The 16,648-nt window shown below is 34.8% G+C and overlaps 1 protein-coding gene across 3 annotated transcripts in view; it reads right to left on the bottom strand.

Moving 5' to 3' along the window:
• Nucleotides 1-16,648, bottom strand: part of abca1a (ATP-binding cassette, sub-family A (ABC1), member 1A) — a 51,527-nt gene that overhangs the window by 8,304 nt on the left and 26,575 nt on the right. The window contains exons 12-40 of one of the 3 annotated variants that reach the window (XM_079812742.1): nucleotides 15,316-15,510; nucleotides 13,662-13,867; nucleotides 13,384-13,560; nucleotides 11,934-12,156; nucleotides 11,633-11,854; nucleotides 10,868-11,072; nucleotides 10,661-10,774; nucleotides 9,671-9,842; nucleotides 9,447-9,578; nucleotides 9,226-9,365; nucleotides 8,944-9,081; nucleotides 8,627-8,859; nucleotides 8,430-8,502; nucleotides 6,718-6,920; nucleotides 6,577-6,625; nucleotides 6,379-6,492; nucleotides 5,167-5,315; nucleotides 4,949-5,073; nucleotides 4,766-4,864; nucleotides 3,625-3,814; nucleotides 3,406-3,500; nucleotides 3,283-3,315; nucleotides 3,069-3,174; nucleotides 2,857-2,931; nucleotides 1,697-1,866; nucleotides 1,432-1,609; nucleotides 1,230-1,345; nucleotides 786-930; nucleotides 522-645 (exon numbers count right to left, since the gene is read on the bottom strand). In XM_079812742.1, the coding sequence (XP_079668868.1) occupies nucleotides 522-645; nucleotides 786-930; nucleotides 1,230-1,345; nucleotides 1,432-1,609; nucleotides 1,697-1,866; nucleotides 2,857-2,931; nucleotides 3,069-3,174; nucleotides 3,283-3,315; nucleotides 3,406-3,500; nucleotides 3,625-3,814; nucleotides 4,766-4,864; nucleotides 4,949-5,073; nucleotides 5,167-5,315; nucleotides 6,379-6,492; nucleotides 6,577-6,625; nucleotides 6,718-6,920; nucleotides 8,430-8,502; nucleotides 8,627-8,859; nucleotides 8,944-9,081; nucleotides 9,226-9,365; nucleotides 9,447-9,578; nucleotides 9,671-9,842; nucleotides 10,661-10,774; nucleotides 10,868-11,072; nucleotides 11,633-11,854; nucleotides 11,934-12,156; nucleotides 13,384-13,560; nucleotides 13,662-13,867; nucleotides 15,316-15,510 (4,201 nt within the window). The remainder of the gene's footprint in view (nucleotides 1-521; nucleotides 646-785; nucleotides 931-1,229; nucleotides 1,346-1,431; nucleotides 1,610-1,696; nucleotides 1,867-2,856; nucleotides 2,932-3,068; nucleotides 3,175-3,282; nucleotides 3,316-3,405; nucleotides 3,501-3,624; nucleotides 3,815-4,765; nucleotides 4,865-4,948; nucleotides 5,074-5,166; nucleotides 5,316-6,378; nucleotides 6,493-6,576; nucleotides 6,626-6,717; nucleotides 6,921-8,429; nucleotides 8,503-8,626; nucleotides 8,860-8,943; nucleotides 9,082-9,225; nucleotides 9,366-9,446; nucleotides 9,579-9,670; nucleotides 9,843-10,660; nucleotides 10,775-10,867; nucleotides 11,073-11,632; nucleotides 11,855-11,933; nucleotides 12,157-13,383; nucleotides 13,561-13,661; nucleotides 13,868-15,315; nucleotides 15,511-16,648) is intronic. The other 2 variants (XM_079812743.1, XM_079812744.1) reach the window with 2 other exon arrangements.

The following is a 16,648-nucleotide window of genomic DNA, read 5'->3' as shown; positions in this document are numbered from 1 at the left end:
AGCAATTCTAAATGGACATTCTAAAAAGAACTGTCACGTTTGGTTTTGGGATTTGGTTCACGTTTATGTTTTCATGTCTTTAATTTTGTAATTTTGCCTCAGTGCCCTTATGCGATCATGTCATGTGCTTCCCTAGTCTCATGTGTCTTGCTCTGATTGGTTCCCTTCTCTGTGTCATAATGTCATTGGTTGGTCTAGTCGTGTGTCCAAAGTTCTTATTGGTTCATTGTCTTGTCATGTGGTTGAGTTCTGGTTGTTCATTGGTTGTCATAGTCATGTGTTTCCCTAGTCTCTGTATATATAGTCCTCATGTTTGCCTGTTCAGGTTGTTGAGTATTGCTTCCTGTAAACTGCTGTTGGTGAGTTCTTTGTCAAGTCAAGTCAATTATTGGCAATAAAACTGCACTTGGGTTCATCTACACTTGCCTCCAGTGGATCTCTCTGTTACAAGAACATTTTACAAAAATAATTTGGATTTGATTGGTTGAACTGGATAATGCATTTGTGGGAAAGGTACACACCAAATCTCTCCAGAGCGTCAGCCATAGCTTGGTTCTTCACCATGTCAATGAGACCTCTGCCCAGACAGAAGTGAGGGAAGATCAGGAACACGTTCTTCAAGATGTCGTTGATGCCTCCAATCTCCTGAAATAAAAAAATGAGAAGAATCATCCACAGTTAGTTTAGGGTTTCTTTTGAAGAGAGCTGAACTATTGTCATCCCAAATGAGACCACATTAGTTATAAGATATATAAATCAAGCACAGCTGAGACATATGAACTTACGTTGCTGCCGAAAAGCTCCAGGACAAATGTGGATACGCTGCCATTTATCCCAATGAGGATGTTAACGCTGGTCAGAACCACATACGCTGTACTGGGAATCTTAAAGAAGAATGACGCTGGGTACATCAGAGGTGTTATGGACCACCTGCATGGACACAAAGAAATGCACATGGACAAAGCTTTCATGTTAGTGACATAATTTTGACTAAACGTTTGATTTATGCTCACAAATATTGATATTGAGTACAGTAATATTGTGAAATATTACACTTTAAAATAACTGTTTTCTATTTGAATGCATTTTCAAATGTCATTTATTCCTGTCAAATTTGCATCCTTGCTGAATGAGAGTATTCATATCTCTCACAAAAAAAACTTTACTGACACTACACTTTTCAACGGTAGTGTATACTAGACAGTAAGGCAATTTTTGGCCCATCTTACCCATAGAGCAACAGCAGGAGGGCAAGAACAGGAAGATTGGTGGAGGACACATAGGCCTCTTGTTGGAAACAGATGAAGATAATGATGACCAGGGTCGCCGGGACGATGTAGTTGCACTAAAGAACAAAGATGCAATCAGTCAAAAGACATTTGAACAGATATCAACACATTTTGAGTGAGATTACACCATTTTACAACATACCATGTCCCAAACAAAGTTGGCTAGCCAGTAGAGCAAGGGCTGCACACCGCTGATGAACTGCATGTGTTTGGCTTTGTTCACTCTCTCCTGGATGAGGAACACCACAAAGCTGGCCGGGACGAAGGACATGGCGAATATGACGCAGATGGACACCAGCACGTCCACTGAGGTTGTCATTCTGGGAATTTGATGGAATCAAATGTCAGAGATCAAGACTGTGTCGGACATGGATGTGAGTGTGTGAACGGCAGTCATGGTTACTTACAGCGCCACCTGTGAGAGCTGCTCTTTGGTGAGGTTGAGCGGATGGTTGAAAACGTTGATGCCGAATTTGGACCGCTCCGAGCCGGGGGGCAGATTAGAACGCAGGACGGCATTGTTCATGACGTTGAGGAACGCTCCGATACTGTGCCAGCCCTTATTATTGAACCAGATCTGGAAGAGCACACAATCATGTCACTCGACTTGCTCTTATAGAGCAATAAAAGCCCTTAAAGCTCATTGACATTGTGCAATTATCAGAGTTTATGAGCTCTGGCATAATAATAGACTGTTCCATCTACAAAAATAGAAAACTCAGGCCTCAACATTAACAAAGCCTACAATGTGCCAGTGTCTAACACACACAACATCTTTTGTTTAGTTGCTATAAACATATTCAGCCCTGTGAATTAATTAATAATAATAAATAAAACTATTATACTGATAATTATAGTGGTCATTTTTATATTTACATATATATATATATATATATATATATATATATATATATATATATATATATATATATATATATATATATATATATATATATATATATATATATATATATAAAGTAAATTAATAAAAAACTATTATTTAGATCATAATGTAATAAAAAATTATAATTATAAATTATATAGCAATAATATTTGTAATTTAAAATATTAAGAACTACAAGTGAAAAAATCTAATAATATCTATATTATCTAATAAAGACCGACAAGTACACAAATAATTAACAATAAAAACAATTCAGATATACAACATTATACATATACTATATTAGCATTATTTATATATAAAATATAAAAAAAATTAGTCATTAAAACAATTTAAATAAGGACATAAACACCTTAAAATAACAATTTATATAATGCCACCTTAAGTTTAGCCGATTTTCTATTGGACAATAACTAGCTTAAGCTGTGCATAAATAATGTAATTACTGTTGCGCTAACACTCAGTAATTCTATTGACCGATTAATCGTGCCAAGATATGTTTACACAATCAAGCACTTGTGTGTGTGTGTGTGTGTGTGTATATATATATATATATATTTATATACACACACACATGTATAAAGAGTACAAGCTTTCATCATGACTGTCATCTATGTCTGTATGGTCAGAGAAATACTTCCAGCCAGAATGCAGTGTACACACCTTTACATTGCTCTTGGTATCAAGACCGTGGATAAAAATTGACAGGCTTCCCAGAAAGCGGTCAGCTGCGGTACCCTATGGGTTGCAAAACAAAGACAGGGTTAAGGCAAGTAAATCCCAAACATTGGGCAACACCTGCCTCTAAGTTTAAGGGGCCTAGCTGATGTTCAACCATCGTAAATTTGAGCATGGGACAACAAATTTAGACATACCGTTTGAAGACTGAAGCGGTTACGAATGTTAGAGATGGCGTCGGTGATGTCATCGCCAGGCGGGAGGACCTGTGAGCTTCTGGCACCCAATGAGAATCCACCATACCTGTAAAACGGCCAATGAGAAAGAGATTCGAGGTTCACATCTTCCCTTGCATTATTATTATTATTATTATTTTCCTCATCAATAACAAATCTGAAGTGATGAGCATACCTGAATTCATTGACCCAGAGCTTGTTCTTCAAGCTGAACAGACAAAACAAGACAGAGTTAAAGCGCTGCCATGAGAATGAAAAATTCAAGCAAACTTTTCATTTCTGGATTTCCTTAACCCACCTTTTCCCAATAATCTGTGCGTATGTTTTCACCAAGTAGTCTGACATATTTCTGCCAGTCAGATTCTGCAAGGTTTCAGCACCGGTGACTTTAATCTAAGGGATATCACAAGACAAAGCCAGTGAACACATTGTTGTGCTGTCATTCAAACATAATGAATGATAAAATCAAAAATAATAGTACTTTTGAAGAAGTACAATATTTGGTGAATATGTCTACCTGAGGGGGCGGCAGACCTCCTGCTCCTGCCGGACACTCCGGAAGCATCTTTTTCCTTCCTTCGCAACTGCACTCGCACAGAGGCGATGGGTTTTCCATACTCCAGTTCCCATTTAGGAAAATGTCCTGAACGGTCTCGGGAATCTCTGGAACCACCCACTCTCCATCTTTAATCGGACATGATTTGCTACTGTTTCACAAAAAAAAAGGCATTAATAAATATTTAATAATTAGTAAATAATTATTATTAATACAAATACTTTCAAATTGCACTTACAATAAATTAAAACTTTTTTTTTTTTTTCAAAATCCACAAATTTAAAGTGTTTGAAGTGTTTGAAAATCTAATGTATATACGATCTCAATATATAAACAATCGAAGTAAAGAACAAGGATTTTTTTTAATTATAGGAATTTTTAGTCGATTGTCAAAAATATTACAGACCCAATTAAATAGAAGCATATTCTACACTGTAAAAAGTAGTAACCTGCAGTTGTTACCTTAAAGTTAAAGGTGCAGTGTGTAGTATTTATGAGGATCTATTAACAGAAATGCAATATAATATGCTATGTTTTCAGTGGAGTATAAAGACCTTACATAATAAACCGTTATGTTTTTAATTACCTTAGAATGAGCCATTTTAATCTACATGCGCCGCGGGTCTCCTTACAGTGAAGTCGCCGTTTTTTGCGCCGCCATGTTTCTACAGTAGCCCTAAACGGACAAACTGCTCTACAGAGCGCTAGCTACTCTCTGCTGTCTCAAATGACGACATATTTGTCCTGTGTGGGCCACCGTAGCTTCTCTATGTGCTTTGAAAGGGAGGGGTGAGTGGTGTATGATTGCAATTCACAACCTCAACACTCGATGCTGCTAAAACTTACACAGTGCACCTTTAAACAGTTGCTTTTTACTTGATTTCAACCCATAAAAATTAAGTTTGTTGTTAGAAATGTATTTATTTAGGTTAATGCTATATTATATTTTTGACTTGAATTAAACCAGTTAATTTACATAGTATAATTTTTTGGTTTACCGTCCCCCCCAGTTTAAATTGTGAATGTAATCATTGAGAATGCCAGCTGCTCTTTTAATTTGGACTAAAGCAAAGAAATATGAGGAAAAGGTCTGAGGACTCACACATCGTTCTGCTGATCTGTGCATTGTTCGTTGTAAGCCGGACTGTCCATCAAAGCTTCCAGTAACTTGTTTGTATGCCTGTCCTCTGGTGCATCGTTGCTGTAGTGAGAAAGCAATCATTAGACTCTCAAAGAATCATGGGAATTCAATCGCAGACTCAAGTGTGTGGATGGCAGCGTGTACCTGAAGAAGGTGAACTGCTCCTCATACATGCTGGGCTCCAGAGCGAGACTGGGATACTTTCCAAAAGGAGGGACGATGAGACTGAAGACCAGGGCGATGCACACGAACACAGCAGGAAGCACGATCTGGAATGATGCGTTTTTTTAAGGACATAATTAGGAACTGCAAACAGAGAACACGGGAAAATCTTAATATAGAATATTACATGGAGAACGTACCTGAGCAAAGAAACCTTTCCGGGAACGTCTGGCGTACAGGAAGCGTTTCCAGAGCAAAGCCACAAACTGCTGTCTCTTCAGACTCCAGCCCTTCACCTGGTACGAACCTTTACCATCAGCGCCGCCCAACCAGTCCGTCTCACGTGATTCTGCAGGTGCACCAACAGGAAAAAGTTGGTTTTCCACTTGGAATATGGGTAACACATTAGATTAGGGTCCAATTCTCACTATTAACTAACTATGAACTACGACTTTTGCCTCAATAAACTCCTAATTACTGCTTATTAATAGTTAGTAAGGTAGTTGTTGAGTTTAGGTATTAGGAAGGATTAAGAGATGTTGAATATGGTCATGCAGAATAAGGCATTAATATGTGCTTTATAAATGCTAATAAACAATCAATATCCTAGTAATATGTAAGCTAATAAGCAACTAGTTCATATTGAGAATTAGACCCTAAAATAAAGTGTGACCGGAATATGTGTAAGAGTATATAGCAATAAACAGCAATATAACATTTATCTATTAATACTGTGGTTTAAATTTTGGGGTCAGTAAGATTTTTTTTTTAAAATAAATTTATACTATACTATATACTGTATATTATTTTAAGAGTTCCAATACAAATAAAAGCAGAATTCTTTTGTATTCATCAAAAATCCTGAAAAATGTATCATGGTTTCCACATGTTTTGATAATAATAATCATAAATGTTTCTTGAGCATCAAATCATCATATTAGAATGATTTCTGAAGGATCATGTGACACTGAAGACTGGAGTAATGATGCTGATAATACAACTTTGATCACAGGAATAAATTACATTTTACTATATATTTACATAGAATACAGCTATTTTAAATTGTAATAATATTTCACAATATTCCTGTATTTAGTGTATTTTTTATCAATAAATGCAGCCTTGGTAAGCAGAAGAGACTTAAACATTTTTAAAAAATCATAATTATTCCAAACTTTTAAACAGTAGCGTACATATATGAATCACTGAATTAAATTGATTCACTGAAACTGAACTCCAAATTAATCTTTGCAAATATTCACCATGATAAGTCAAAATATAGCAAATATTCAATATATATTGCCAAGCTTTTAACATGAACTGGCTTTATCTAAACACATGAGATGATGATTCAGAACTCAAATATATATTCAGAATAAGTGGGATGGATGAAGGATGGGTAAAGTGACTACCTGGATCACCTTCTGAGTCATTGAAATCAAATTCGTCTTCGGTAAAAGGCTTCAGGCAGCTCTGATGGTCACCGAAAGCGTGTCTGCGGTTCCTGCGAGCCGGTATAGTTCCATCTCATATGGGGAAACATAGTAAATCTACGTGTTTCCAAAGACTCTATTGACATCCAATAAAAAGTGAAATGTGTTTGGTTTTACCTGAGATTACAGTGTCAACACCGCTGTCTTCTGCCACTTTGAGGAAAATCTGCTCAAAATAAATCACACACGCAAATTAAGTATATTTACATTCTTGCAAGGAATGAACAGAATTAAATAGAGATATTTCAGTAATGTTACCTCCTCCAGTGTGGTGTCGGAGATGCCGTAGCTGGAAATGCCGAGGTCGGTGAGCCGGTCGTCGATCTCATGGAAGAGCTCCACGAACTCTCCAGCTTTGGCAGACTCGTACGGCAGAACGTACATGATCTCGTGACCCATATCTTCAACTAGCCTGGCTGTAGGGACGTGCTTGAAAATCACATTGGAGATCAGGGAGACGTCTGGAATATGGAAAGAGTAGAGGAAGTGTTCAAAACACACGAATGACTAGAAACGAACGAGTCTGGAACAACACGAGGGTGAATAATAATAATAAACTTTCATTTTTGGGTGAACTATCCCTTTAAAAAGCTTTTTAACTCTTATTTAGTATTATCTTTTTAAAATGCCAAAATGTCCGCTTTGTCGGGTATCCTCGCAAGCACAGTCTTAAATGAGTTAAATCAAGTCTAAAGAGTTGTGAGGACATCGGATGCGTGTCAGATCTGCATCATGTGCTTCAGGTCTTAAAGTGACAGTAGCCTAATAAACCTGCTGCTGTCTGTCATTAATGTTAATCAAAGAACAAAAGACAAAGAGGAAACCACTCACTGCTCCTGAATGAATAACGTGTAGCTTTAATAGGGATTCATTTATAGTGAATTAATCATTTATGCAGTGAAGTCTGTGAAGTGTTTGATATCTTTACTCAATTTCCTATCTAAAATATCTTTATCTTTATGTTGTTTCTACATTAATTTAGAGATTAAATTTGAAAATATTACAATGTAAAATATATTAAAACTTTAATGTTCGGCGTTAATTGTAGACAAATGTGACAGCACTCATGCTAATATTTTCATTAATCAAGCTTACATTTCAGTCATTTTGTTATGTGCTTTTGTCATTTTTATTATGTTTTTAAGATTACTATTTAGTTTTAATGTACTATCCCTTTTATTTTTGAATTCAGTTTTAGTTTTGATCTATTTAAGTTAGTAATTTTAGTGCTTTAGCTTAAACTTATGTCAGTTAGTTGCCAAAGTAGCATTTATAATTTTTCGCTTAGTTTAAGTTTTCCAATTAATATTCATAGTTAGTTTATTTCAGCTTCATTTCAAAAAAGGTTTTTAATAGTTTTTGCTGTAGTCGATAGGGATGTGCCCGGAGCTACATACCTCATGCGGAAATGCATGGATAATGAGTAACGCATTATACGGAGCCCTAAAAGGGACATACTGACGGAAAAAATACGAGGTGTAAGGAGAAACTATATTTCATATAATTCTGTGTTCGCTTGCAAGCGTTTGCACTTCCCCGAGAGCCTTTTGTGAGCGAACGCAATATGAATGCATCTCATATTCTGGTCACAATTTATTTTAAATTCTCACTATTAACTAGTTATTTATTAGCATGAATATTACAAGGATATTGGCTGTTTATTAGTAAATATAAAGGAAATATTAAAGCCTTATTCTGCCTGACCATTGTACAATATCTACCCAATACCTAAACTCAACAACTACCTTACTAACTATTAATAAGCAGTAATTAGGAGTTTATTGAGACAAAAGTCGTAGTTAATAATTCGTTAATAGTGAGAATTGGACCCTAATCTTAAGAGTGACCCATATTTTTTCCATCATCAAGTCCATTTTGAATGCGTAGGGTGCGTTATTCATTACCCATGCTTTTCAGCTTCATCTCTAGTAGTTAACAATAATAACTCATATTATATATTAGCCAAATACCTATGGTGGTGGTTTCACTTTCATGGTCGCTGCCCAGCCCAGCATCAGAACTGCTCTCAGATACAGTGTCCTCCTACAGGGACAAAGAAAATCACAAAATATGGCAACCTTGAAAACTTCAGATAGGGTAAGTAATATAAACATAAAGATGATCTACGCTCCATAATAGCCAAATACATATTAAACATGATCCCTACCTTCTTGAGACTTGTTTTAGAATAGGAGACGGTGCTGTTGGAGGTGCGGCAGGAGCTTGCGGAGAGATCGAAGTCTTTCTTCACCAGCGTCAGGTAGTATCCCGTTCCCAGCTGGGTCTTGAGGAACAGGGAGGAACCCACACAGCACAGCTTCCCATGGGAGATGATGGCAATACGATCCCCCAGGATATCGGCTTCGTCCATGTGGTGGGTGGACAGGATGATCGTGCGGCCTGGAGGTAAAACGATACGGCTTTAATGGAACATTTCAGGAAGAACAAAACGGCAATGTTGGCTTAGACAGAATCCGCCTATACCTGGACGATACTTCAGCAGAAGGTCCCAGATGCCACGGCGAGCGTAAGGATCGACTCCAGCTGTCGGTTCGTCCAGGATCACAACCTTTGACCCTCCAACGAACGCCAGTGCTACTGATAACTTCCTCTGCATTCCTCCTATAAGGACCATAACGAATAGTTCTGTTACTGTTTCATCCTGGTCACAATTGAATACAAATTCAGCTTTGATCACAGGAATAAATGACATTTATCTTAAATTGTAAGAAAAATCTCTACCGTTGCACAATATAATTTCCGTACCTGAGAGCTGGTTGGTGCGAGATTTGCGTTTATGAGGCAGGCCGAGGTCCATCACTATCTGCTCCATCTCCGATTTCACCTTCTCCTCAGGCAAACCCTTCAGACGTGCATAAAACCAGATGTGTTCCTCCACGGTGAGCCTAAAACACATAAACAAGATCTAGAGATCTAGAACACAGAACAACTGAGCTTCTAAAATGTGCTTTTTGGTGGCAACGTACATGCTAAAGAGGACATTATGCTGCGGACACACGCCCAGGTTTTGGCGTATAGCGTTCAGGTCGGTGCGGATGTCTTTGCCCTGGATGTAAGCAGTGCCCGAGGTGGGTGGGAACAGGCCGGTGAGGATAGACCTAAGAACGCAAGAAGTACAGAGCTTATCTTATTAACATCAGCACATTATTAGCATCAGATGATGGTCAGATCTTGTGTTGAGTTGTCTTACATGGTTGTGGTTTTTCCAGCGCCGTTGTGACCCAGGAAGGAGGTGATCTGGCCCTCATAAAAACCCAGAGTCAAACCATCCACTGCCAGTTTGCCGTTGCTGTAGACCTTCACCAGGTTCTCGATGTAAACACCTGGATCCAGGTGGGCTGGTTCCTCTTCTATACATACAGCTAGAAGATAAATCAAACCATATATATCAGCGTTTACGCTCAATATTTAGATTTTACAGTACACACACAACGTACAGCCAATAGCCTTAACTTTAATGCTTAAACATATTCTTCTGAACTAAGTTCAGTACTGTCAAAATAATGAACACAATCAAAAAACAGATATTTCGTTTACCAGATAGAACCACAAAATGTCCACCATTTATTTTTACTCCATTTTGTAAATAAGTGCATTTTGGGAAATTAAGTTTTCTTCCACCATGGTCCTTACAATATATTTCAATTTAATAAATATGATTAAATATATTATTTAAATGAAGATTTTAGTTGGCAAACTATAATATTAATATTATATATATATATATATATATATATATATATATATATATATATATATATATATATATATATATATATATATATATATATATATTTTTTTTTTTTTTTTTTTTTATATATATAAAAAGAGAATTTACAATATTGTAAATTCTCATACATTTTTTTTATTTTTATATATTGGGTTTAAAAAATATTTGAATTTACAATTAGTCTCAATTCCATTCTGAAAGTAAAAAAAATATTATTATTATTATTATTTGTGTGTACATATTTAAAGCTAGTTAATGCAGATTATTTAGCATTATTTTGGCAAACTTCTTAATTAATATTACAATATTAAATTATGATTAATATTTCTGGTAATATCAATTAGTATCAATTCCATTCTGACAGTAAAAAATATATATTGTATATACAGTACACACACACACACACACACACACACACAGTATGTTCGAGTTTTGGTTATATTTCTATACCTTCAGCATTTTCTTTCTTGTTGGTCGGTGTTGCTGAAATCCAACCACATTTCTCTCCACACCAGTAGGACTTGGTGAAAGGGAAGTACCAGGGACGTGGGATGCCATACTGGCCTGTGAGATTGACATTTTCACACCATGAGAAACCTCAAAGAGCCATCCAATGTCTTGCAGTCATGAATTACATCTTTACCAAATGCCACCTACCTGGAAACACAGCTTCAATGTACCAGGTCATGATGGCGTAGAGCACAGCGTCGAAGAGCATGAGCGAGATGGAGGTGGTGAGACTGTAGCTGTCCTCCTGCATGGGGCTGGAGAGCAGGTTACTCCACTGTATGCCCACACCCTGCTCCTCGAACAGAGCGAAGTACTCGCAGCCGAAGCCGAACGCCACTGGAGACAAGAGGCTCTGAGGAGAGAGAGAGAGAGAGAGACACAGGCCTTCAGTGCGTGAGGTCAAACACACATAAACAGCACAGGGCAGGGGTTTAAAAGATGTCAAATAATAAGCAAGATGAAAATAAATCAATAAAAATTACATTAAAATAAATTAGTAAATAAATAATACGTCTAACAGGACTGTAATATAACGAGTAGAACATTTACTTAATTTAACATAAAATAAAATGTAATATAAATATGTAGAAAATACACGTTTAAATGAAATTATTTAAAATAAATAAAGTCAACTAAATAAATAATTTGATTTAAATAAATAAGTAAAGAAAAATTTGGTTAAAATAAGTCAATAAATATTTTTTTCTTAAAATAAATAAGTAAATAAATTAGAATCAATAAATAAAAATGCTTATAAAATAAATAAGAATTTGATTAAAACAAACAAGTAAATAAATAAATATTAATTACATTTAAATAAAATAGATTAATGGCATGAACAAAACAATTGAAAACCCCTGGCATATTGTCACTGCTAAGCAGATGAATAAAATTCACATAATTCACACTCACCGCTACTAATTTGGCGCCAAAGCCCACGTAATCCTGCCAGGCCACGCACAGCACATAGGGAAGGTAGAGGGTGAAGTATATGATGCCCCCGCAGGCCGCGGCGAGGTTAGCGCGGGAGAAAAGCGTGCTGATCAAGAAACACTGCATGATGGTCACAACGGCAAAGGAGGCCAGGAACAAGTACACTACGCCAGGGTCACTGTACGGTAGGAGATTCCCCATCTGAGCACAATATGAGAGAGGGTTGTTAAGGTATGTTGTTAGGGCTATATTTGTACTAGACAAACGGTGCAATACACACCTTCAGGATGAGCACCAGTAGGGCGGCGCTGATGAGCAGTGGTATCAGACTACTGATGAACCAGCTCAGCCACAAGATGCCATTATCCAAACCCATAATTCTCATGGTTTCCTTGAGCCGTGCTTCCTTCTCGTACACCACACCCTTGATGATGATGGCCACCGAGTACATCCAGGCCAGAGTCATGAACAGAGGCATGGAGCGGCTCATTACCCGCAGGAAACTAGGGCAGAGGAGACAGGATGGGTTACGCCTTCAGCACGAAAGATAGCCAAAAGATGTCTGCTAAGATACCCCGTAAACACGACGCAAAACTGAATTTCAGTTGGTATGATAACTTAGTAGTCAGCTGCCTTTGAATGAATGAATAAAAATTAGATCTAAAATAAATAATAATAAAATAATAAAAATAAAAATAGATATAAATAAAGATAACAAAAAAATGTATAAATAACACAATTAGATTTAAATGAATAAATAAAAAAACAAATAAATATAAACAATTATATATATATATATATTTTAATATACAGTAAATAAAACAATTTGATTTAAATAAACAATAAAAAAAATTTATACATATGTAAAAAAGATACAAAATGTACTATAATATATATAAAAATGTAAAATATTTAAATAACAAAATAAATAATAAAAATGTAAATATAATTAAATAATAAAAAAATTATTTAAATAATAAATAGTACAAAATATAAATAGATAAAAACAAAACATAAAATTATTAAAATATATAAATAAATAAATAACACCTAATTAGATTTCAATGAATAAAAAACAAAAAAATAAATAATGAAAATATTAAAATATATAATTGAATCATTAAAAAATATTTAAATAAATAAATAAGATAAAATATAAATAAAAAATATATAAAATATATTATTAAAATATGTAAATAAATAAATAAATAACACCTAATTAGATTTAAATAAATATAAAACAAACAAATAAATAAATAACAAAAAATAGATTAAAATATATAAATAAACGATAAAAATTATATTTATATAAATAAACAAATAAAATAAGTAAAACAAAATTGAGTATAACATATAAAAAAGATTTAAATAAACAAACAAACAAATAAATAATACAAATTATTTTAAAATATATATAAATAAATAAATAATACAAATTAGATTTAAATAAATAAATAACACAAAATATAAATAAATAAATAATATAGCTAACAATACTATAGTGAGTAGAATTTTTTTTTTATGTAATAGGGACTAAACATTTTTAAATAATATTGTAATATTACTTTTTCCACAGTATAAATTGAAATTGGGCCTTTATGCATGAAAATATACATCTGCCTTTTAAAGTTTGCGGATGGGGTCCTTGTTTTTGTCTAATCCTGTGAATGATCTAATCATGAATGAACAGAGTATTCATCTAATTTAAAGGCTGCAACAATATTTCTTACACGTCGTCCACGTAGCAGGGATAAGGCATCTGCTGGATGTAAACTCCAGTTTTCTCCTTGCTGCCCGTCAGAGCTCGTATGATCCCGTGTTCAATCACATCCTGCAGGTAGGAGAAGCCGCCCCAGATGTACCGCAGATCCTCAAACGGGTCCGCTCGAGGACCGGGATCCCAATATCTACAGCAAACACAATCACAACATTAGCCTGTTCATTTTCTCCATACAGAAGCTGTACGGTCAAATTTGTAGCATGATTAGAAAAATGTAGCTTATCACACCCATCCTTGATCTTGTTAGTGCGCTCCACATTATCAATGTCCATGCGAATCTTGTAGTTGATGTTGGGCGGCAGATCAGACGTGTTGGCCAGCATGTCAGGAAACACTATTCCAGCCCAGAACTTGCGGTCGTCCAGCAGATGCATGGACTTGTTCACCAAACGTTCTTCATTCGCCACCGGCTCCAACTTATCCAAGTTCACGCACTTTAGGAGAAGAAAATGAAACGTTTATCAGAAAGAAGTCGGGGGTCAGGTTGAACCAATAATACTGGCAATCAAATAATCTGGAAGGCCGCAATCATGTCTTTATTTTTCTTTTTTTAATAAAGCCCATAGAAACAGAACAGTGAAGGAGATTCTAGGTCTCTATTTCTATTTGAGAAATAATCATTTTGAACTATTCGCAAATAGTATTTGTATTAATTTGCATTAAAATATGCACATATGTACTTTTTTGTATGCCTAAAGTGTTTCTAGGAATGACATGAATCACATAAATGCATATTTTCAATTCAAAACCGCCATATTTGAGGAAAAAAAGTTGTGTAGTTTGCAACACTGGATGTTAATATCGGTCGTTTAACATTTCTGTCACAAAACAGTTCACATGTACGTTAAACTGACGAATTCACGCTCCACTTCTTTGACTGGTAAACTCCGCCTACTTTGATTTGATTGGCCGTCTCAATCATTTTGACATTGACGAGCGCTGTTAGACCGCTTGTGACTTTTAAACCTTTTTGTCATCCTAACAACATCATACATAGCGCTCCGTAATGAAGTCCAGCAGAGCAGTGCAAGAATTTCAAATATTGGGTAGGACAATTTGGCCATTTATAGTTACATTGAGGGGACTTGTCAGGACCAACACAATCGTTAAAATTAGCAATGACAAAAAAATGATGATAACTAATGTATTTTTCCATGAGTCTTGTTGTATTAGTAGCTTGTTGTAAGTCACCCACTACAACTAACTATGTGTGAACTGATATTAGGCTAATATTGTAGATCTACCGCTGTTGGGTTTTGCTCAATGCTATGTGGAAGAAGCAAATAATGTAATAATTATATTACCACGTGGTGAACCTATGATAACTCGTACTTAAACAACTCTTGCTGTTGTTGGCCAGATAAAATGACAGAGAAAAGAAAAACGTACATGAGATAATTTTTCAGTGCAACAACAGTACAATTTTGGTTGTATTATTTGTGTCCCCTTCAAAAAATGCCCTTGAGAAATGTTATGTTTATTGTCCCCCCCAACTGTTAGATGAAATTTACGCCCAAGATCCTAACAGTCGTTTTTTAAAGCCAAAAAAGGGCTAGTTAGCTGTTATGAAATCTGACTTTGGACTGTTTTGGTGGTTTTCTGTTGGAGTGCGGCATCATTGATTTGTTACTGTAATTCAGTGGAGAACTGAGAACTGTTTCTTTCTAACAGGGCGACACACTGACCCAGAAAAACAAGACTTTTTTTTCTTAGAACCATTAAATTGATTAGCAGAGATCACAAGATGCCCACATAATACTGCTGACGGCGTTTTAAAGGACTAGACGTAATCTATGCTCAACTATAATGAGATCAAGCCACTGTGTTCACTTTTAAGTTAGCATAGATGGATGAACGGAGTTTGGTTTGTGTATATGTGTACCTCCATGAACCGAGAGATGGTTTGGATGGCCTGATCCGTCTCGTTGAACGCCTCTCTCCACGTGTACGCTGTCCCATGTGGACGCGTGTCCTCTGAAGCCTTGGACAAGAAGCTGGACATATCCTCCACGCGCCAGCCTGTGCCGCTCAGCTTGGCGTTAATGAAGCGAGCGCTAGCGTCGTTCTGGAGGAGCGTCTGTTGAGGGAAAATGACATTCACTTAATCGTTACATACAAAAATATTACGTAGCTACTGTAAAAGACACGTTGCTTCTGTTATTATAAATTGGTGAATCAATAAATGTAACAAAATGTTAACAAAACTATGATATAATAATATTTTTATTTTTTTTATTACACACCTGTACGTATACTTTATACTGTGAAAAATTTATATCATAAATTATTATATTTATTTTCGATTAAGTTAAATTATAATGCTTTTTCTAATCATTATTGTACTGTTAGATGTATTTATTCTCATTTTTATTTATTTATTTTAATCTAGTGCATCAATAAATGTGAACGAAAACGAAATGTCAACAAAACTATGATATAATTTTAATTTTATGATTTTAATTTTATTTTGAATGATCTTACACTCATATACCTGTATACTATATACTGCTAAAAATGTATATTATAAAGATCATAAAGATGTCTAAAATATTATTTGGAAAATATTTATTTTCTAGGTAAATTATAATGTTTTTTACTCATTATTATACTGTTAGATGTATTATTTACTTATTTATTTTATTATTTTTTTTTAAAACTAGTGCATCAATAAATGTAAACAAAAACAAAATGTCAACAGAATGTATAATATATATGACATTATATATATATTTTTTATTGTATCACACACTTATACCCGTATACTAAATACTGTTAAAAATTAATATGATAAAGATCATAAAGATGTCTAAAATTGCATTATTATTGATGTTTTTTTCTACTCATTATTGCACTGTACTGTTAGATTTATTTACTTTATTTATTGTAATTTGTTTTCATCTATCTAGTTCATGTGTTTACATGTATATTAATGAATTCATATACGATTTTTTGGACTATGAATATTAACTATAATATTAATAATTTCCCATTTCCCAACAGGAATCGCAAGTAAATAATATAAATAATAATACTCACCATATTTATTTTATATTTTACTTTATCATACACTCATCTAATGTATACTATATGCTGTTAAAAAATAATATTATAAAGATCATAAAGATGCCAAAAATATTATTTGGAAAATATTTATTTTCTCTTAAGCTTAATTATTAAGTTTAATATTTGTTTCTACTCATTATTGCACTGTACAG

Source organism: Gobio gobio (genome assembly GCF_949357685.1).
Source record: "Gobio gobio genome assembly, chromosome: 3".
Taxonomy (NCBI): Eukaryota; Metazoa; Chordata; class Actinopteri; order Cypriniformes; family Gobionidae; genus Gobio; species Gobio gobio.
Note: the sequence above shows the minus strand (reverse complement) of the source record. Positions and strands in the feature narration are given on the sequence as shown.